Here is a 23,007-nt window from a genome sequence, read left to right on the forward strand (position 1 = left end):
GTAATGAAGTCCCTTTAAAATTAGACACCTCTTCATTTAAAGCAATATATCACCATTTCAGAAAATGTAGAAACTACAAAAAGCATAGAACGGAAGCAAGAACCACCTATAATACTACTATCAGACACAGCCACCCATTAGAATAGGCTTTCATTTTCTTGTCTCAAGTACTCAGAAAAGAAGACACAGACCAAAACAAGTGTTGAATCCTTTTTAAGTGACTTTCTTTTAGTTGGTGGCTAACAAAGTGGGTCTTCTCTAGTCCAGGACAAATGAGGAGATGTTTGGAAAGTGGGAAAAGGGATAAGAATAAATCCTGATAGGCCCAAAGTTTGTTGGATAAAGCTGATATTTTCTGAAAAACAAACATCTTTGGGAGCATCCTCTGAATTGAAGGAAATAACCCCTTCTGTTCAATCTCAATAATCTCAACTACCATCTGGCAACTGAAGCTGTAGATAAACCATCGTATTTGCCTAAGGTGGCTTCCATGGCTTGGCAAACATTCTTCTTTGTTTCAGTTCTGGGCCAAGGATCTGAGTCTTATCCCCCACTGGGATCTTTTCAGAGGTACAGGCTTTAGTTTCAGATATCCCTGCATCAGAATCCAGACCAGATCACTCTGACTTTTATTTCCTTATCTATGTGAATAGTTATTCCCATCAAGGATTCAAAGATGTGACCGTGTTAAGTACCTGGCACATAGTAGGTACTAATTAAATTTTAGTTCCCTTTGGCTTTCCCAATATAGTCACCCAGAACCCTCTCAAGAAGTTTAATGATTTAAGGTTTAAAGTACCTGGAAAATTTCTCTGTAACCACCAGTAACAGGGGTCTCGGGGAGATCAAGTGTGCAATTCCAAGACAATCTCAATGTGGGAAATCTACACTTACACCAACAAAGCTGCAGAAGGGAATCTAAACGCCCTTTAAGAAAATAAGAAGCAGAACTACATTTACCAAGTGCTTATGTGTAGGTGTTGGAGTGGGGTGTCTAGTTATTGTGGGCTGATCCAGTATGGGTGGTTCCACAAGACCCAGCTTGGCTAGAGAGAAATCCTTACTTCACATGACACTATCAGGAAGAAACTAACAGTGGAGTAGCAAAAAGAGCAAAGGCATTAGAGCAGATGTGGCTGAGGGCAAACCCTGGCCCACTACTGTGGGATCGGAACAAGTTATTTAACCCATATGCATGACAGTAGTTTCCTCAAGAATAGGCTGCAGTCAGTCCAGTCACTTAGTCGTGTCCGACTCTTTACAACCCCATGGACTGCATCACGCCAGTCTTTCCTGTCCATCACCAACCTCCGAAGCTTGTTCAAACTCATGTCCATCAAGTCAGTGATGCCATCCAACCATCTCATCCTCTGTTGCCCCCTTCTCCTCCTGCCTTCAATCTTTCCCAGCATCAGTCTTTTCTAATGAGTCAGCTCTTTGCATCAGGTGGCCAAAGTATTAGAGCTTCAGCATCAGTACTTTCAGTGAATATTCAGAACAGACTTCCCTTAGGATTGATTGGTTGGATCTCCTTGCAGCCCAAGGGACTCTCAGGAGTCTTCTCCAACACCACAGTTCAAAAGCATCAATTCTTCGGTTAAAACATACCTCAAATCCACCTTGGCAACAACTAATTTATCTTCCCTCTAACCTGGTCCTGCTCCAAGAGTGCAAGTCAGAAACGCAAGGTGTCACCCTTGGCTCTTCCCTCTGCTCACCCTTCATATCCAACTGCTGTCCATGTTATCTTCCAAATGTCTCTTGAACTCCTACTACCATCCCCATTACTACCATAGACTATTATCCTGTGAAAGTGAAGTTTCTCTTCACTTTCTACGATAAGAGTAGTGTCATTTGCATATCTGAGGTTATTGCTATTTCTCCCAGCAATCTTGATTAATAGTGCTTAATTACTGGAAGACAATGGAAATCATATATGTAAAGTCCTTAGCTAATAGAAAGTGGTCAAAAATGCAAACTATTAATATTATCAAGGCTATTAGTAATCATCTAGAAAAACAAAATCTAAAGTCAGAAGGATATCCAGGGAAAAGGCAGATACTGCAGCCAGGATGTAGAGCCATCCCACAATTAAAGGGAAGAGGCAGAGTACCTAGTTCTTCAGTGCACACCTCTTACGTATCAGGCATGGTGCTACGTGCTGAGGAAGCAGACAAAAATAAAAAGCAAGAGATATAATGCCTTCTCTCATGTAGCTTACAGATCATTAGAGAAGCAGATGTTAGTTAAGAACTCAGACAAATACTATCAAAATTAGAAGTGCTGAAGTGTCTGAAGGGAGAGGGATGATATATGAGAATACATAAGAGGAGGAATTGCCACCATGAAAGAGGACAGGGAAGATTTTTCATTGAGATGGATGAGTGAGCTGAAATAAACAGATGAAGGAAAGGAGGAAAAAGGAAAGAAGGGCAAAGTAATTGACCAGGCTTTTGCAAGAGAAATCACAAGATGAGAATAGCCAAGTGCAGAAAGCGAGCAGGGAGATGGCACAGCATGAGCCTGGAGAGGTGGGAAGGCAGGGACTTGACTCTTAAGGATTTCAGTCTTGATTCTGGAAACAATGAAAAGCTGTTGAATTGTTGTAAGGAGGAAGATGATTGTGTTTTTAAAAGGTCACTCTGGCTTATAGTACAGAAAACAAATTGAAGAAAGGCAAGAGAAGATGTATGGAGACCAGTTAGGATAATTTTCTATTGAAAGTGAAAGTGAAGTCGCTCAGTCGTGTCCAACTCTTTGCAACCCCATGGACTGTAGCCTACCAGGCTCCTCAGTCCATGTAATTTTCCAGGCAAGAGTACTGAGTGGGTTGCCGTTTCCTTCTCCAGGGGATCTTCCCAACCCAGGGATCAAACCCAGTCTCTCGCATTGCAGGCAGACGCTTTACCATCTGAGCCACCAGGGAAGCCCCATTTTTTTTTTTTTCCTAGTTCAGGTTTAAAATGATGTAATTTAGTCTGAAGTAGTAAGGATAGTACTCTATGGTAGTAATGGGGATGGTGGTAGGAGTTCAAGAGACATTTGGAAGATAACATGGACAGCATTTGGATATGAAGGTTGAGACAGAGGAAAGAGCCAAGGGTGACACCCTGCGTTTCTGACTTGCACGCTTGGAGCAGGACCAGGTTAGAGGGAAGATAAATTCGTTGTTGCCAAGGTGATTTGAGGTATGTTTTAACCAAGAGGTAGTACAAGTAGGAGACAGAAGTTTGGGGATACATACTTGAGCTCAGAGAAGTGGCTAAGACTGGAAATATAAACATGTGAATCACCCCCACTTAGATAGCAATGCTATGAGTTGAATGAGGTCACCTGCAGAGGAGGGCTAAAGTCAGAATAGGAGAGGGCTTAGGACTGAGCTTTGAGTAATTTCAAGCTTAAAGGTCAGTAGAGGAGGATCAGCAGCCGAAGAAAGTAGAGACAGTGAATAGGAAAGTGGAGGTGGGGAGAGGGCAAGGGGGAGCCGACAGAGAAACCAAGGAAGGAGAGCCAAGAAGGTCTATGCAGGTCTAGTTGGTGATGCACTGCAGAAACCACTGATGGCCTTAGCTAGAGCTGTGTTAGTAGTGTGAGGTTCCCCTCAAACACCTCAGACTAGGATGAGAATGAATAGGAGGTGAAGACTGGAGGTACAGCCAATTCATTCAATTTACTTGATTGTGATGGGGAGAAGAGAAAATACCATATCTGGAGACAGAGGAAGAGTTAAGTGAAGGTATCTTGATTTTTCAACAGGAAAGACTCAAATGTGCTTACAAAATTAATGGGAATGATTCGGCTGGGGCGAAAGTTGAACCTGGAGGAGAGAAATGGGGTAATTGTTAGAGTTAGGAAGATGGATGAGAGCAGAGATGAAAGAGAAGTAAGGTTCCTCTGTTACAACAAGAATGAAGGAGGACAGGGTGGATACAGAAGGGAAAGCGAAGGACTTTAAATCTGATGACTTCCGTTTTCCTATCGAGTAAGAGGCAAGCTAATACAATAAGAGTGAAAGAAGAGATTTGGAGAGAGTGGAGATTTGAAATCATTGTTGTTGTCAGTGGAAAGGAAATGGTTTACCAGATATATACAGCAGTGGAGCAGGGCAGACCTGAGGCTAGGAGGCAGATTAAAATAGGAGACAATTGGTGTCATTACATGATTTTGTCCAGGAGCACTGAACTGCACAGGCATGAGTGGCTAGGGTTTTATCACATCAGGAAGATAAAATGACAGAGAAGCAAAGGAGTTTTTAGTGTATTTATGCCATTTATGAAGAAATAAAGATGTACAAAGAGATTACACAGTGTTGATAATGAAGAACAAGGAATGAGGATATTAAAATATATTACAATGCTTTGGGGAAGAGGAACCAGAGTAGACTGCTCAATAATAATGTCAGTATTTGGGAAGCTGGTATATTATTAAGTTGAACATATGCCGCATTTGCCTGGGAAAGTTCCAGTTTGGGCAGCTGTCACAACATAATTATCAATAACAAATTTTTTCACCCTTGTTTGGACAATAAATTTCATGGTCACTCTTTATGACAAAGTGGCATCACAAAGTGGAGAAAAGATGGGTTAAGTGGTGTTAAAAGTAGCTTACAGTACAGACTTTCAGCTGCTAGGCCCACATGTAAGGAGTTTAGAAGTCACTGGAGAAGACAATGGCAATCCACTCCAGTACTCTTGCCTGGAAAATCCCATGGACGGAGGGCCTGGTAGGCTGCAGTCCATGGGGTCGCTAGGAGTCGGACACGACTGAGCAATTTCACTTTCACTTTCCACTTTCATGCAATGGAGAAGGCATTGGCACCCCACTCGAGCGTTCTTGCCTGGAGAATCCCAGGGATGGGGGAGCCTGGTGGGCCCCCGTCTCTGGGGTCACACAGAGTCGTACATGACTGAAGCAACTTAGCAGTGGCAGCAGCTCTATCCTAACAAATAAAATGCTGATTAAACAGAAAAATCATGAATTCTTTATAGATCCATGAGAGAAGTGCGGTCACAGGGAAAACTGCTGCCCTCAAATTGGAGAGGTAGACGGAGGATGTGGAGAATCACAACCTCCCAGAGCAGAAACCTGCACCTGTCAAGTAGGAAAGCCTGAACTATAACGGATGAATTGCTTGAGACCCAATATAGACAAGTCTGAGAGTTAGAAACTCCAGAGATACCCAGTCATTGGTGGGGAGGAGGAATAACTTTTATGGGTTTCACCTACAGGAGCTCTACTAAGTGCATAAAGTGAATATCAGGGAAAAATCTCTTTATGCTTCTGGCCAGGGGAGGAGAAAAGGAACTATTTTTAAATACCCCAGAGCATTCTGTTCTTCTTAACAAGTCCTTGCTCTCAGAAGATATTTTACCAGAGCCTATCTGGGGGAAGGAAAATATACAACCCCAGGCCCCTCCAGCCATCCAGTCCCACCCAAGCAGTGGGGGGAAGCTGAGAAGCACCTGTGAAATCCATAGTCCAGGGGTACAAGTCACCAAAAGAGTGAGACCTCATTAGGAGACCGTAGAACACTCCCTCTCCCTGACACCTTAATACAAGCATCCTTCAAAGATATTATTGGTTCAGTACCAGACCACTGCAATAAAGTAGAGATTGCAATAAATCTAATCACATGAAATTATTGGTTTCTCAGGGTATATAAAAGTTATGTTTACATTATACTATAGTCTATTAAGTGTGCAATGGCATTATGTCTAAAAAAGACTTGCCTTTAATTTAAAAGTACTTCTAAAAAATGATAACCATCATCTGACAATGCAGTGTTGCCACAAACCCTCAACTTATACAAAATGCAGTGTCTGTGAAATGCAATAAAGTAGAGCCACAATAAAGCAAGGTTTATCTTATGGTGAGGGGAGAGCCAAGAGGGAAGGGATATATATATATAATTATGTCTGATTTACATTGATGTATGGCAGAGTATACCACAATATTGTAAAGAAATTATCCTCCAATTAAAAAAAAACACACAAGGTGTGTCTGCTGGTGCTGCTGCTGCTAAGTCGCTTCAGTCGTGTCTGACTCTGTGCGACCCCATAGACGGGGGCCCGCCAGGCTCCCCCATCCCTGGGATTCTCCAGGCAAGAACACTGGAGTGGGTTGCCATTTCCTTCTCCAATGCAGGAAAGTGAAAAGTGAAAGTGAAGTCGCTCAGTCGTGTCCGACTCTTAGCGATCCCATGGACTGCAGTCTATCAGGCTTCTCCGTCCATGGGATTTTCCAGGCAAGAGTACTGGAGTGGGTTGCCACTGCCTTCTCTGCAAGGTGTGTCTACGTGTTGCTAAAAGCCTACTCACTTCAGTTCCTTTTACCCAGCACATCATGTGCACCTTGCAATAAAATATTAAAAGGCAAACAAACAAACAAAAACACTTTTGAAGAGACAGAGAATGCATCAGAAAGGGACACAGCAGGGATGTTGGAATTATCAGACTGGGAATTTGAAACAACAATGATTAATATGCTAAGGGCTCTAATGGATAAAGTGGACAGCATGCAGAAACAGACAGGTAACGTAAGCAGAGATGGAAATCCTAAGGAAAACCAAGAAGAAATGGTAGACATCAAAAATTTTGTAACAGAAATGAAAAATGCCTTTGATGGACTTACTAGTAGACTGGACACAGCTGAGGAATCTGTGAGCTTGAGGATATAGCAACAAAAAGTAATAAAATTTAAAAAAAAAAAAAAGAGAACAAAGACTGAAAAAACAGAGCAGAATATATTAGGCTGGCCAAAAAGTTAACTCAGCCTTATCTGCAAGGTGAGCTGGAATGGCAAACAAACTTTCTGGCTAACCCAATACAAATACTATGAGAAAACTACAAAAGGCATAACATATGCATAATAGGAATACCAGGAGAAGAAAGGACAGAAAAAATATTTGAGACATTAATGACTGAGAATTTCCTCAAATTAGTATTAGACACAAAACCAGAGATCCAGGAAGCTCAGAGAATACCAAGAACAATAAATGCCAAAAAACAAAAACAAAAAAACTATATCCAAGCATATCATTTCAAACTATAGAAAATTAAAGATAAAAAAGTATTGAAAGAAACCAGAAGGAAAAAACACCTTACCTACAGAGGAACAGAGATAACAATTATGTCCCACTTCTCAGAAACCATGCAAATAAGAAAAGAGTGGGGTGAAATATTCAATGTGTTGAGAAAAAAGCCACCAATTCAGAACTCAATACCCTGTGAAATTATTCTTCAAAAGTGAAAAAGATTCTTCTTCAGACCAAAAAAAAAAAAAAAAAAAAACCGGGGAATTTGTCACCAATAGCCCCATCTTGCAAGAAAGTTTAAAATTCTTTAGAGAGAAGAAAAATAACATAGGTCAGGAACTCAGATCTTTATAAAGAAAGGAAGAGCATTAAAGAAGGAATAAATGAAGGTAAAATATTTTTTTTTCTTAATTGATCTAATAGATTATTCAAAATAATAGCAATGATGTATTTAATTATATACATTTATGTCTCTATGTTCTTATATATGTTTATGTGTAAGTGAAATGATTGGAAGCAATGATATAAGGGAAAGAAGGAAGGAATTAGGAGTATTTTGTTATTACAGGGTACTTGTAATATCTTTGAAGCAGTATAGTGATATTTGAAAGTAAACTTGGATTAGTTGTAAACATCTACTGAAAATTCCAGAACAACCATTTTTAAAAGAAAAAAAAAAGAAGTATAACTGATATGCTAAGAAAGAAAAGATAGAATTATATAAAATTCTCAGTTAAAACCAGAAATATAGAAAAAGTGTGGAAGACAAATAGGAACAAAAAACAAAGCAACAAATATGGCAACTATTAATCTGCCTATATCAATAGTCACATGAACCATTAGTGGTCTGAATATATGAATTAAAAGATTGTCAGTGGATCAAAATCAAGACTCTTATGACTCCAGTTAATAGTACTGTGTTGCATATTCAAGCGTTGTTAAGAGAGTAAATCTTAAAATTTCTCATCACAAGAAAAAATTTTATAACTGTGGATGGTGACTGATGTTAACTAGGCTCATGTGGTGATTTTTTTGCCATATACACCAATGTCATAGCATTACTTTGTACATCTGAAACTAATATGTCAGTTGTATTTCAATTAAAATAAAATTAAAAACTATTTAAAAACCAAGACCATTGTACATTGTATGTAAGAAACCCACTTATATCTTAAAGACTTATAAAGACTTATAGATTAAAAAGCACAATGATAAGACAGATACACAGTGCTAACACTAATCAAAAGAAAACAGGAATAGCTATATTAATTTCAAGTGGAGTGGACTTCAAAGCAAGGAAAGTTATCAGGAATAAAGAGGGGCATTATATAATGGTAAAGGGGTCAGTACTCCAAGAAGATGTAATAATCCTTAATATGTTTGCACCTAATGATAGTGTGTCAAAATATGTGAGCTAAAAACTGATAGAACTGCAAATATTACAGAAATAGATAAATTCACTGTCACAGCTGTAGATGTTGATCCCCCTCTGTCCGAAATGGACAGATGTAGCAGACAGAAAATCAGTAAGGACATAGTTCAGCTAAACAGTGCCATCAGTCAACTGGATCTAATTGACATCTATAGACTCCTTTACTCAATAACAGCAGATTACATATTGTTCTCAAGCTCACATGGAACATTCAACAAGATAGATCACATTTTGGGTCATAAGACACACTTTGGCAAATTTTAAAAGGATAAAAATTGTACAGTATCTGCTCTCAAACCACAATAGAATTAACTAGACATCAGTAACAGAAAGATAACTGTGAAACCCCCAAATACTTGGAGATTAAACCACACATTTTTAATGGACACATGGGTCAAAGAAGAAATTTCAGAAGAAATTTTAAAATATTGTGAACTAAATGAGAATGAGAATACAACTTAAAATCTGTACAATGCAATGAAAGCAGCACTTAAGAGAAATTTGTATCACTGAATGTACATATTAGAAAAGCAGCTGCTGCTGCTAAATCACTTCAGTCGTGTCCAGCTCTGTGTGACCCAATAGACGTTAGCCCACCAGGCTCCCCCGCCCCTGGGATTCTCCAGGCAAGAACACAGGAGTGGGTTGCCATTTCCTTTTCCAGTGCATGAAAGTGAAAAGTGAAGGTGAAGTCATTCAGTCATGTCCGACTTTTAGCGACCCCATGGACCACAGCCTACCAGGCTCCTCCATCCCGTGGAATTTTCCAGGTAAGAGTACTGGAGTGGGGTGCCATTGCCTTCTCTGTAGAAAAGCAGAAAAACTTTAAATCAATAATCTAAGCTTCCACTTTAGGAAACTAAAGAAAGAAAATAAAAATATATAAAATAAGGAGGAAAAAATAAAAAAAAAATTAAAGCAGAAATCAATGAAATTGAAAAAAAAATCAGAGAAAATCAACAAAACCAAAAAGCTGGCTCTTGAAAAGATCAGTAAGATTGATAAGCCCTTAGACAGGCTAACTGAACAAAAACCAGGGAAGACACAAATTACTAATATTAGAAATGAAAGAAGGGACATCACTACAGATCCCACGGCCGCTAAAAGAATAATAAAGGTGTTTTATGAATGTTCACAATTTTGATGACCTAGATGAAATGGACCTATTCCTTAAGAGACACAATTTGCCAAAACTCACAAAATAAGAAATAGAAAAATATAGAAAATAGAAAAAAAATTTTTAAGAAATTGAATCAATAATAAAATCCTTCCAGAACAGAAAGCACAAGACTGAGACAGGTTCACTGATGAATCCCACAAACATTTTAGGAAGAAATTATACCAATTTTCTACTTCCTAACTCATTCTCTGAGGCCAGCACCACCCTAATACCAAAAGTGGACAGACATTGCAGAAAAAGGAAACCTGCAAACCTATATCTCTCATGCACAAAGATGCAAAATTCCTCAATGAAATATTAGGAAATCAAGTGCAACAGTATGTGAAAAGAATAGACACCATATCCAAGTGGGATTTATCCCAGTCATACAAGGCTGGTTCAACACTTGAAAAATCAAGTAATATAATCTATCACATCAATAGGCAAAAGAAAAATCACATGATCACATCAATATACACAGGAAAAACATTGAACAAAATCTAACACCTATTCATGATAAAAACTCTCAGCAAAATATGAGTAGAGATAAAGGTCCTTAATGTAATAAAGAGCATACAAATAACATACCTAATATCATATTTATTGGTAAGAAACTTGAGACTTTGCTGCAAAGGTCAAGAACAAGGCAAGGATGTCTCCCCTCACAGTTACTTTTCAACATCATACTGGATATCCTAGCTAATGTAACAAATAAAGAAATGAAAGATACAGATTTGAAAGGAAGAAATAAAACTGTCTTTGTTTGCAGATAACATGATTGTCTACAAACAAAATCTGAAAGATCAACCAAAAACATCCTGAAACTAATAAAAATTACAACAAAATTTTAATAGTTGCCAGGGAATGGGGAAAGGAAGGGATGAACAGGCAGAGCACAGAGGACTTTTAAGGCAGTGAAATTAATCAATACAATACTACAATGTATTATAGTATTATTATACATTATTATTATTATATATATTATTATACATTTGTCAAAACCCATAGAATATACAAAACCAATAGTGAGCACTAATGTAAACTATGGACTTTGAGTGATGATATATCAGTGTAGGTTTATGTAGGTTTATTAGTTGTAACAAATGTGCCACTCTGGTGGCTGACGTTGATAATGGGGAAAGTTAGGCACGTATGGGAATGGGGTATATGGGAACTCCCTGTACTTTTGCAGTGAACTTAAAACTGCTCTAAAAAATTAAATAACTTTTTAAAAAGTAACTCACAGTATGGAGAAAATAGATATGGATCTCTACACCATGATATTAAAAAGCAAATTCTAAATGGATTGAAGACCTGTGTGAAAATGAAGTTATAAAGCTTATGAAAGAAAATACTAGAGAATGTCTTTCTGATCTCAGTTTTTTAGGCAAGACCGAAAAAGTGTAAGCCATAGGAAAAGAATTGATAAATTTGACTAGATAAAAGTTATTAAAGAATTCCAAATATAGGATAAACATCTGGGTGACACAAAGATGTTTGTCAACAATGAGCAATTCATATTGAGAAAGTCCTACAAACCGACAAAAAGAGAAAAATCCATTGGTAAAGATTCTGAGCTGGCAATTCCCAGAAGAACACTGATAAATTTACAAGTTCAGTTCAGTTCAGTCGCTCAGTCGTGTCCGACTCTTGGCGACCCCATGAATCGCAGCACACCAGGCCTCCCTGTCCATCACCAACTCCCGGAGTTCACTCAGACTCATGTCCATCGAGTCAGTGATGCCATCCAGCTATCTCATCCTCTGTCATCCCCTTCTCCTCCTGCCCCCAATCCCTCCCAGCATCAGAGTCTTTTCCAATGAGTCAACTCTTCGCATGAGGTGGCCAAAGTACTGGAGTTTCAGCTTTAGCATCATTCCTTCCAAAGAGATCCCAGGGCTGATCTCCTTCAAGCAATGCTCAAACCGGCTAGTATTAAGTGAAAACATGCTACTATTTTATATCAGATTGGAAACAATTAGAAAATCCAGTAATCACACATACTAGTGAGGATAGGGGGAAATGGGAACAGGTGTGCATAGCTTGTAAAATAAATAGGTATACCCATTTTGCAGAACAATCTGGTACCACTTGTAAAATTAACATGACTAGACCCACAACCTCAAACCAACAGTTCCACTACATGCTTTATATTACTGAGAAACTCTCATGTAGGTTCGAAAGCAGAGCAGCTTGAGGATTTGCATTATAGTAATGTTTGTGGAGGAAAAGAGCTGGAAGTCAGCTCAGTGCCCCTCAGTGGGATAATGGTAAGTAAAATGTGGTCTATGCTTTCAGTGGAGTACTAGGCAGCAGGCAGTATCAGTAAAACTGACATAATAAGATTAAGTGAACTGTATGGCACATGGAACTCTGCTCAATGTTATGTGGCAGCCTGGATGGGAGGGGAGTTTGGGGGAAAATGGATATCTGTTTATGTGTGGTTGAGTCCCTTCTTCCCTTCGCTGTTCACCTGAAACTATCACAACATTGCTTGTTAATTGGCTATAATACAATACAAAATGAAAAGTTTGGGGGAAAAAAGATTATATGACAGAAATATTAAAATGCAAAACAATTCTATGTAATTTCAAGTAAATTATATATACACAACTTATACATAGAGTACATCATGAGAAACGCTGGGCTGGAAGAAGCATAAGCTGGAATCAAGGTTGCCGGGAGAAATATCAATAACATCAGATATGCAGATAACATCACACTTATGGCCGAAAGTGAAGAGGAACTAAAAATCCTCTTGATGAAAGTGAAAGAGGAGAGTGAAAAAGTTGGCTTAAAGCTCAACTTTCAGAAAACTAAGATCAGGGCATCTGGTCCCATCACTTCATGGGAAACAGATGGGGAAACAGTGGAAACAGTGTCAGACTTTATTTTGGGGGGCTCCAAAATCACTGCAGGTGGTGACTGCAGCCATGAAATTAAAAGACACTTACTCCTTGGAAGGAAAGTTATGACCAACCTAGATAGTATATTCAAAAGTAGAGACATTACTTTGCCAACAAAGGTCCGTCTAGTCAAGGCTATGGTTTTTCCAGTAGTCATGTATGGATGTGAGAGTTGGACTGTGAAGAAGGCTGAGCGCCGAAGAATTGATGCTTTTGAACTGTGGTGTTGGAGAAGACTCTTGAGAGTCCCTTGGACTGCAAGGAGATCCACTCCGTCCATTCTAAAGGAGATCAGTTCTGGGTGTTCACTGGAAGGACTGATGCTGAAGCTGAAACTCCAGTACTTTGGCCACCTCATGTAAAGAGTTGACTCATTGGAAAAGACTCTGATGCTGGGAGGGATTGGGGGCAGGAGGAGAAGGGGACGACAGAGGATGAGATGGCTGGATGGCATCACTGACTCGATGGACATGGGTTTGGGTGAACTCTGGAAGTTGGTGATGGACAGGAGGCCCTGCATGCTGCAATTCATGGGGTTGCAAAGAGTCGGACATGACTGAGCGACTGAACTGAACTGAATATGTATATATATATTCAAAAGAACATATATTAAATTCTTACACTGCTGCTGCTAAGTCGCTTCAGTTGTGTATGACTCTGTGTGACCCCAGAGACGGCAGTCCACCAGGCTCCCCCGTCCCTGGGATTCTCCAGGCAAGAACACTGGAGTGGATTGCCATTTCCTTCTCCGATGCATGAAAGTGAAAAGTGAAAGTGAAGTTGCTCAGTCGTGTCTAGACCCCATGGACTGCAGCCCACCAGGCTTCTCCGTCCACGGGATTTTCCAGGCAAGAGTACTGGAGTGGGTTGCCATTGCCTTCTCCAAATTCTTATGAGTGAGTAGTAAATATGGAAGAGAAATGAGAGACGAATAAAAAGAATATTGAGATAAATAAAATGTCTTTGTTTCACCACTGGATAACAGTGATGAAAATATATAATATGACAATTTTTAACTGCTTTCCTAAAGAAGAGGAATTTTAAAAAATGTTTTTAAGTAAAATAAATACAATATGGGTATAGTCTCACTAAATTGTATTTGAAAATTTAATGAATAATTCATATAAAGTACTCAGCTTAGTGCCTAGCCTATACTAAACACTCAGTAAATGTTATCTCTTAATATTAACACTACTCATGATACAGCCTGCTGCTGCTGCTGCTAAGTCACTTCAGTCATGTCCGACTCTGTGTGACCCCAGAAACAGCAGCCCATCAAGCTCCCCCGTCCCTGGGATTCTCCAGGCTACTACCAATCAATTGAGGTTGGCACTTAAGACCCATTGGACTTAGATGATTTCCCCCAAAAGATCCTTCCAGGTCTAATATTCTGTGGTTTTATGAGAGGGATAGGCAAGTCCTGGCAGCAGACCCAGAAGCAAGCAGGAAAAATGGTGAAAACAGCTTTGAGGGATGGGGATGACTACCAACTTTTCTGCAATGTCACAGAAAACCTTGAAGGCTAATTTGAGAGAACACCAACAAAAGGCACAAATAAAGATAGGAAATGTTGCAGAAGTGCGTAAAACTGGGTGACTCTATGTACTTTGGGATACTTCCTTCAAGATGGGGGATTTTCTTTTAACATTTTAATTTCAAGTTACAAGATTGAATCATGAAGTCTAGGTATGTAGTGTTTGCTTTGGATTCTCTCTTGCCCATCCTCCACCTTAGGTTATTGTAATCAATGAGCAAGATCATCACCTAGTGGCCTGTCCCTCAAAGTGCTGACATAAGATCCTGGTCCCAGAGAGAAGAGAACCTGAGCTATATTCTTGTCTTTATGTTAAGTGAACAAACATTGAGTGGGACTCTGTGCCGGGCAGTATTCTGGTGTCCTGGGGACATAGAACTGCTAACAGAAAATGACAGATTTAAAACTAAAATTAAGGAATTGTCAACACGACAACTTCCCAAAGTGACATTGCCTTTTAACGTGTCTATTTTCCACTGGTTCTCCACAGATCATAGATGAAGAAGAAACACAGTTTATGAGTAATTGCCCCGTTGCCGTCACAGAAAGCACCCCACGGAGGCGGACGCGGATCCAGGTGTTCTGGATAGCGCCACCTGCAGGAACTGGCTGCGTAATTCTAAAGTAAGTGAACACGGAATCCTTGGAACTCTTCATTTCCCTTCCCTTTGTGGCTCATGGTGTGGCTGCAAAAGGAAAAGTGGCTTTCCTGGGGCCTTAGACAAGTTGTATCATCTCTCTGCCCTCCATTATCTTGACTATAAAACAGGATTATGGGCCGTCTTTCCTAAAGTGCTATAAAAAGTATCAGTTACCTGAATCTCCATGCTCCTCTCATATAGTGATCTTCTGATCACTATCTTCCTGGAGATAATAATCCAACAGCTGGTTAAGAAAAATTACAACCCTGCTGAGGATAATTTTTGGCTTCCTCCATCTTGAATTTAATGCTCTATATCCTTAAACTGTGCTAAGTGGACTGAGACCTGAATATAACTTCCATTGGCCCCAGGCTCAGCTTTATAATCCTATCTTCTTCCTTCTCCCATCAAAAATACCCTCTTGCACCACTTCTCTGGGGCCTCTTGATCCTCCTTTAGGTGAGTCACAATAGGTGATGAGAAGTATTAGCCAGTCAATGGTTTTCCTCTGAAAGACAGCATTATCTCAAACCTGTGTTTCCAAAATTGTATGTTATAGAATGATGTTCAGGGAGATGTAAACAGGTGGGCAGGAAATCAGTTTCTATGGTTAAATAAGTTTGGAGAATTCTGTATGTTATATATCCCCTTCTTGCCAATTCACAACATATATTAACATATTGAAGGTTTTGCAAAGTCCTGCCAAAAAGAAATCTGTTTAACTTGGTTACACCCAACATTTCCTAAACTTGATTGCAAAGTTCCTTTTTTGCTGAGACATCTATTAACATTCAGCAGTTTGAGAAATACAGTTATCACCGATTTTAAATACCATATTTTAAATATATTTAAAGGCTCTATAGAGTGATGCTGGGGAGTTTAGGATTTCAGAAGGCCAATAGTCATGGGTAGATGGGCAAGGCTCCAATGCCAACATCTAAGAAACACTTTTTTCTGGAGTTAGGAGCTGGGAACTTCCCAACCATCTTCCACTTCTTTAGATCCCCCAAGGCATTATGTATGTATTTGGTTCACTTGTTTGAACCTCTGGCAGGAGAACATTTCTGAAGACTTACAAGTCCAGCCTGGTCCTGAGAAGAGACTGATAAGAAGGGATTTTACCTAGGCTCTCTAGTCACTGAAGTTTCGTGATCCAACTGTGCCTGGATTATGGAGGGAAAAGAAAAAAACCCCACAGAGATAGCTGGAGCCTCTGTCCATTGTCCAGACTCAGCCCTGGATTTGGCCTGGCTTTGCTACCATCTGTATGGATATCATTGTTTTCTTTAGCTTAATGCAAACTGAGCATCTTTTCTCACATTCCTTGAGAAATTTGACTTTTGGCATTAATCTACATTGGTGATTTTTTAAATTTAGCAGTAGAATTTATATATAACTATAAACTCCATATATAATATGAATCTAGTATCTAGCTGCAATGTGGGAGAAGGCCTTGTAGAAATAAATGCAGACCACTGAAATGAGAACAGAAGCTATTTATTCAGAGGTTGCTCTATAGCAAGGGAAGTCAGCTGCCATCTCTAGAATCTGGCAGAGACTCAAAGACAAGTGAGGAGTGGGAAAGCTTTATAGTGAAAAAAAAAAAAAAAACCAGAAAAGATTAAGGTACTTTCTGACTGGAGATATTTGGTGTGGGGAAGTTGAGAGCAGGCTAACTAGAAATGAAGCATCTGACGTGGTTGGTTTGGAGAACATATTTGGCTTTCCCTGACTGGTCCTGAGCTGGAAACAGAGGAGGCAGTGGGGGCAAGAATTCGAGAGCTGGCATCACTGACCAAGTCCTAACCATGCTGGACTCATGGCTGCATAGGTTGTGGTTTGGCTTCCTAGGCCATTTGCTGCAGAGGCTGGGGATCAGAGTTCTTTTGTCACACCCTGGCCTTTGACCATTAGTGTATTCATTCAGCCTCTTAGGCTGGATACCGGGTTCTCAACCTGGCTTTCCTATACCCACACCCCTGTCCATGGCAGCCCTACGACTCCACAGAGACTGGGGCTCACCAACATTAGATCTATCTGATGAGTCTTCTTGCTCAAAGGGCTTCCCTGGTAGCTTTGCTGGTAAAGAATCTGCCTGCAATGTGGGAGACCTGAGTTCGATCCCTGGTTTGGGAAGATACCCTGGAGAAGGGAAAGGCTACCCACTCCAGTATTATGGTCTGGAGAATTCCATGCATGGACTGTGTAGTCCATGGAATTGCAAAGAGTCTGACATGACTGAGCAACTTTCACTTTCACTTTCTCTAAAACTCTATCCCTTTGGCATAGATGTCTGGTTTTCTTTGATTTATTGTTCTCATAAACCGGACATACTTGATTTTCCTGTTGGAAGCCAGAAAGTCATCTCCTTGTTTACATTAAAAATGAACATATGTGAACATATGTCTATAAATTAGCACTGAACAAATGAGGCTTGTTCAGTCACTCATTCTTTCAGTAAATGTAACTGAACTTCTGTTTGCACAGGTGTCAATATTATATAGGCAACTGAGATTAAGATCTTGGCCCTCAACGTTCTCAGAGGCCAATGGAGGAGAGAGAAAGGGGCAACCAATACTTTCTGTCTACTGTGAACTCAGCTACACATCTAGCAGTTTTTGTCTAACTTAATCTTCACAACAGACTTCCCCTTTTCATGCAGGAGGTCACAAGTCCCAGTGAATTAGGCAGTTTCTTGAAGGTGCATGTCCATTTAATGCTAAAGTCCCGTGTTCTTCCTTTCATCTTTTTCTGAAGGAATTAAATATAACCTACAACCACTCACTAAAGAAATAATGATTTTATAGGTGAAATGTAAATACATTCACATTGAAAAATGTCACATGTTATAGAAAATAGTGAAATACAGAAAAACAGAGAATAAAGAAAAATTGAAAAATCCCTGACATTTCTCCCGATAAATCCCACAGTCTTCTACCCCAAAGTAGCAATAGATATCAATTTGGTGTGTATATGTTAGACTTTAATGTGTGCATTTATATGTATTAATATATAAATAAACATATAAGTACCCTTTATATAAATGGTATCATGGTCTGCATGATGTCCTGAAATTGAATGGATTTTAACTAAATAAAATGTATTAGAGATATTTCCAGGTCAGAACATATGGGTTTATCTCTCTTTTTAAACTGTTGCATATAATCTACTGTGAAAATGTGTTAATTATTCCATAGTTGATGGACATTTAGATTGTTTCCAGTTTTTTACAATTACAAATAATGCTATAATAAACATCCTTATATATGCCTGCTTGAGCAAATATGCAAGTTTTTGTCCATGGTAGCTGCCAAGAAGTAGGATCATAAAGGATACACATTTATAATTTTAATAGACACTGCCAGATTTTCTTCTAAAAAGCTTGCCAACTTAAACACTCTCCCTGACTGTGAGCAAGAGAATTTGTTTTCTTACTTGCTTAACAACTCTTGATGTTTATCATTCTTTAAAGTTCTGCCAATCTGATATTTAAAAGTGACATTTTCTGGTAATTTTTATTTTCCCAATTACTAGTAATATTAGAATCTTTTCAAATGTTTATTCCATTTCTCTTTTCTGCAAATGGCCATTCACATCCTTGTCCACTTTTCTGATAGTTTTTTTTAATTGATGTTTATATATAAATTTGGTGGCTCAGTCGGTGAAGAATCACCTGCAATGTGAGAGACCTGGGTTTGATCCCTGGGTTGGGAAGATCCCCTGGAGGAGGGCATGCTAACTGACTCCAATATTCTTGCTTGGAGAATCCCCAAGGACAGAGGAGCTTGGCAGGCTGAAGTACGTGGATTTGCAAAGAGTCGGACATGACTGAGCAACTAAGCACACAGCACATATATTTCTGCATATTTATATATAAATATATTATGTATAAAATATATTTTATATTACATATTTTATATAAAATGTATATAAATGTTATATATAAATGTCTATAAATATATAATTTTATAAATTTATGTTTATAATTCATCCTTATACAGTACAGATAATAACAATTTGTTATAAATTTCAAATATTTCTACCTTTCTTTGCTTTCATCATCATAATTAACTTTGCTTTCATCATCCAGAAATTTGAAATTTTGATTTTAATCAAATATATCTATTCTTTCACTTATGAATCTTGATTTGTATCCTGTCTAAAAATAATCTTCCTACACAGCCAGGTTTATAAATATATCCCCATATTATTAATATTTTTATAGGTTTAAAAATAAATTTAGGTCTTTAATCTTCTTGGAATTTATTTTTGTCAATAATATGGTATCAGTAGGCCTCAACGGAAGGTAAATGGCACACTCAGCAGAATTGCCAAAAGATCAGTTGAATCAGGGGTCCATTTATGATGAAAGTGTTAATTGCTCAGTCATGTCCAAATCTTTCTGACCCCGTGGACTGTAGCCTGCCAAGCTCCTCTGTCCATGTAATTCTCCAGGCAAGAATACTGGAGTGGGTTGCCATTCCTTTCTCCAGGGGATCTCCTGACCCAGGGATCAAACCCGGGTCTCCTGTGTTGCAGGCAGATTCTTTACCATCTGAGCCACCTGGGAAGACAATGATGTGGCCAAAAAGAAGTGCGAAGAGCCTTTAGCGCCTAGGCCTAAAGGGATAAGGGGAGGACACAGAGGATAAACAGAAAAGACCACCACCTCCCAGGAGCTGAAACCTTTGGATAAGGGAAGCTACTAGCCTGAGGTGACCCCACAGGGACCCCAACCTTGATTCCCTATCAGTTTTCCCTTTTGACCTTGGCTTCAACTATGAGGACAACAGAGCCCATTGCTAGAGTCCACGCAGATTCTCCTCTCCAGCGAAGATCAGGGTGTGGAAGGATGCAGACGATGGCTGGAGGGGCAGACCAGAGCTGGCCAGCACAGATGAGAAATCCAAGTCTGCTTGCTTTTCTCAGAATGGCTTGGTCATTGTTGCACATTCGTTTGTCAAATAGTTTGTCCTTTCCTTGTGTTTGAAGTGCTACTTAATCAAATATGAAATTTTTATACAGATCCATTCTGTTCTGTTGATCTTTTTATCACTGCACAAAACCCATACCATTTCATAGCACAATTTTATTTGATGTTTTGATAGCAAGTCATTGCTCATTAATCTTCGGGTTCAAAATGTTTATGGCTATTCAAGCAGATTCATAATTCCAGACAAATTGTAAAATGAGTTTATTGTGTTTAATAGAAACTTATATTGGGATTTTGAATGGTATTGCAAACCCTACAGAATGTTTTCATATATAGCATCCTTACAATGTTTTCCCAGTTAGAAATATGGAATATCTCCTATTTAGGTCTTTTATGTCCTTCAGGAAAGTAATGTAATTTTTCTTCATTTAGATTGCACATTCTTGTGAGGCTTCCTCCCCCCAGGCATAGATATTTTATAGTTTTATTGCTTTTGCAAATGGGCTCTTTTTTCCTATTAAACTTTCTAATCATTGATTGCTTATGTTTAGGAAAGCTATTGATTCTTGTACCTTGAGTCTGAGTTTAGGCAGTGCTTAACTCTCTTGATAGTTCTAATGGCTTCTTTTTTCATTCTTTTGGGAAATAATAAATATACCTTTGTTGCTTTTTCATGTTTTAGTTGATTATCTGTCACCTCTAGTACAATAAATAGTGGCATTCATGCTTATTCCTGACATTAATGGGAATACTATTATGGTTCCCTTTTAGTATAATAGGAAGTACAGGTTTCAAACTGATGCCTTGACTCAAGTTGAGAAACACCCAAGTTGTCTAGCTGAGAAAGTTTCCTTCTTTTTCATGTGGAAGGTGGTGTTGGGAATCAGTATCCAATGTACATATGCTATGTACCCTGAGTTGACCAGTGCTGAGAAAGTCTCAGAGTATAAACAAGGCTCCTGACTTTCAAGACACTTAGCTGAAATCAAGCTGTGGTATAAATAAAAATATGTATGCAAAAGTTAGTGAATCTAAGCCAGACATGAACTGGGGACAAATTAAACATGGTTAGTCAGAAAGCAGATGCATGAAGAATATAAATGGGAGCACCAGAAGTCCTTAGAAAGGTTAGTTGATACTTTGAAGAAAGTAGTAGTGTTCGGATAAATGGACAGAAGGGAAGAGGTCATTCCGAGTGAAGGGGGTGGACAGGGAGAAAACTGCTGTGAGAAGTTGGAGGTGAGAGTAAATATGGTAGTTCTGGGTGACAGTAACCAGACAGACTTGGTGAAATTAGAAGGTCTTTGGGTGCCAAGATCCATCGCTAAATCATAGAAGTTCTTCAGTATCAAGATGAAGAGGTTGATCGATTCAAGAGGAATAAAGGAGCTGTCCAGTTCAGTCGCTCAGTCGTGTCCGACTCTTTGCGACCCCATGAATCGCAGCACACCAGGCCTCCCTGTCCATCACCAACTCCCAGAGTTCACTCAGACTCATGTCCATCAAGTCCGTGATGCCATCCAGCCATCTCATCCTCTGTCGTCCCCTTCTCCTGCTCCCAATCCCCCCCAGGATCAGAGTCTTTTCCAAAGAGTCAACTCTTCGCATGAGGTGTCCAAAGTACTGGAGTTTCAGCTTTAGCATCATTCCTTCCAAAGAAATCCCAGGGCTGATCTCTTTCAGAATGGACTGGTTGGATCTCCTTGCAGTCCAAGGGACTCTCAAGAGTCTTCTCCAACACCACAGTTCAAATGCATCAATTCTTCAATGCTCAGCCTTCTTCACAGTCCAACTCTCACATCCATACATGACCACTGGAAAAATCATAGCCTTGACTAGCTGGACCTTAGTCAGCAAAGTAATGTCTCTGCTTTTGAACATACTATCTAGGTTGGTCATAGCTTTTCTTCCAAGGAGTAAGTGTCTTTTAATTTCATGGCTGCAATCAACATCTGCAGTCATTTTGGAGCCCAAAAAAATAAAGTCTGACACTGTTTGCCCATCTATTTCCCATGAAGTGATGGGACCAGATGCCATGATCTTAGTTTTCTGAATGTTGAGCTTTAAGCCAACTTTTTCACTCTCCTCTTTCACTTTCATCAAGAGGCTTTTTAGTTCCTCTTCACTTTCTGCCATAAGGGTGGTGTCATCTGCATATCTGAGGTGATTGATATTTCTCCCAGCAATCTTGATTCCAGCTTGTGTTTCTTCCAGTCCGGTGTTTCTCATGATGTACTCTGCATAGAAGTTAAATAAGCAGGGTGACAATATACAGCCTTGACGTACTCCTTTTCCTATTTGGAACCAGTCTGTTGTTCCATGTCCAGTTCTAACTGTTGCTTCCTGACATGCATACAGATTTCTCAAGAGGAAGGTCAGGTGGTCTGGTATTCCCATCTCTTTCAGAAGTTTCCACAGTTTATTGTGATCCACACAGTCAAAGGCTTTGGCATAGTCAAGAAAGCAGAAATAGATTTTTTTCTGGAACTCTCTTGCTTTTTCAATGATCCAGCGGATGTTGGCAATTTGATCTCTGGTTCCTCTGCCTTTTCTAAAACCAGCTTGAACATCAGGGAGCTCACAGTTCACATATTGCTGAAGCCTGGCTTGGAGAATTTTGAGCATTACTTTACTAGCATGTGAGATGAGTGCAATTGTGTGGTAGTTTGAGCATTCTTTGGCATTTCCTTTCTTTGGAATTGGAATGAAAATTGACATTTTCCAGTCCTGTGGCCACTGCTGAGTTTTCCAAATTTGCTGGCATATTGAGTGCAGCACTTTCACAGCATCATCTTTCAGGATTTGAAACAACTCAACTGGAATTCCATCACCTCCACTAGCTTTGTTCGTAGTGATGCTTTCTAAGGCCCACTTGACTTCACTTTCTAAGATGTCTGGCTCTAGATTAATGATCACATCATCATGATTATCTGTGTCATGAAGATCTTTTTTGTACAGTTCTTCCGTGTATTCTTGCCACCTCTTCTTAATATCTTCTGCTTCTGTTAGGTCCATACCATTTCTGTCCTTTATCGAGCCCATCTTTGCATGTAATGTTCCCTTGGTATCTCTAATTTTCTTGAAGAGATCTCTAGTCTTTCCCATTCTGTTCTTTTCCTCTATTTGTTTGCATTGATCCCTGAAGAAGGCTTTCTTATCTCTTCTTGCTATTCTTTGGAACTCTGCATTCAGATGCTTATATATTTCCTTTTCTCCTTTGCTTTTCGCCTCTCTTCTCTTCACAGCTATTTGTAAGGCCTCCCCAGACAGCCATTTTGCTATTTTGCATTTCTTTTCCATGGGGATGGTCTTGATCCTTGTCTCCTGTACGATATCACAAACCTCATTCTATAGTTCATCAGGCACTCT

General features: G+C 39.4%; 1 protein-coding gene across 1 annotated transcript in view; it reads left to right on the forward strand.

Annotated features, from left to right (window-relative positions):
* The window catches only part of SPON1 (spondin 1), a 311,073-nt gene that overhangs the window by 76,623 nt on the left and 211,443 nt on the right, over positions 1–23,007 (forward strand). Inside the window, exon 3 of the mRNA XM_018059584.1 lies at positions 14,555–14,688. Within this exon, the coding sequence (XP_017915073.1) occupies positions 14,555–14,688 (134 nt within the window). The remainder of the gene's footprint in view (positions 1–14,554; positions 14,689–23,007) is intronic.

The sequence above is a fragment of the Capra hircus genome, chromosome 15, assembly GCF_001704415.2.
Source record: "Capra hircus breed San Clemente chromosome 15, ASM170441v1, whole genome shotgun sequence".
Classification (NCBI taxonomy): domain Eukaryota; kingdom Metazoa; phylum Chordata; class Mammalia; order Artiodactyla; family Bovidae; genus Capra; species Capra hircus.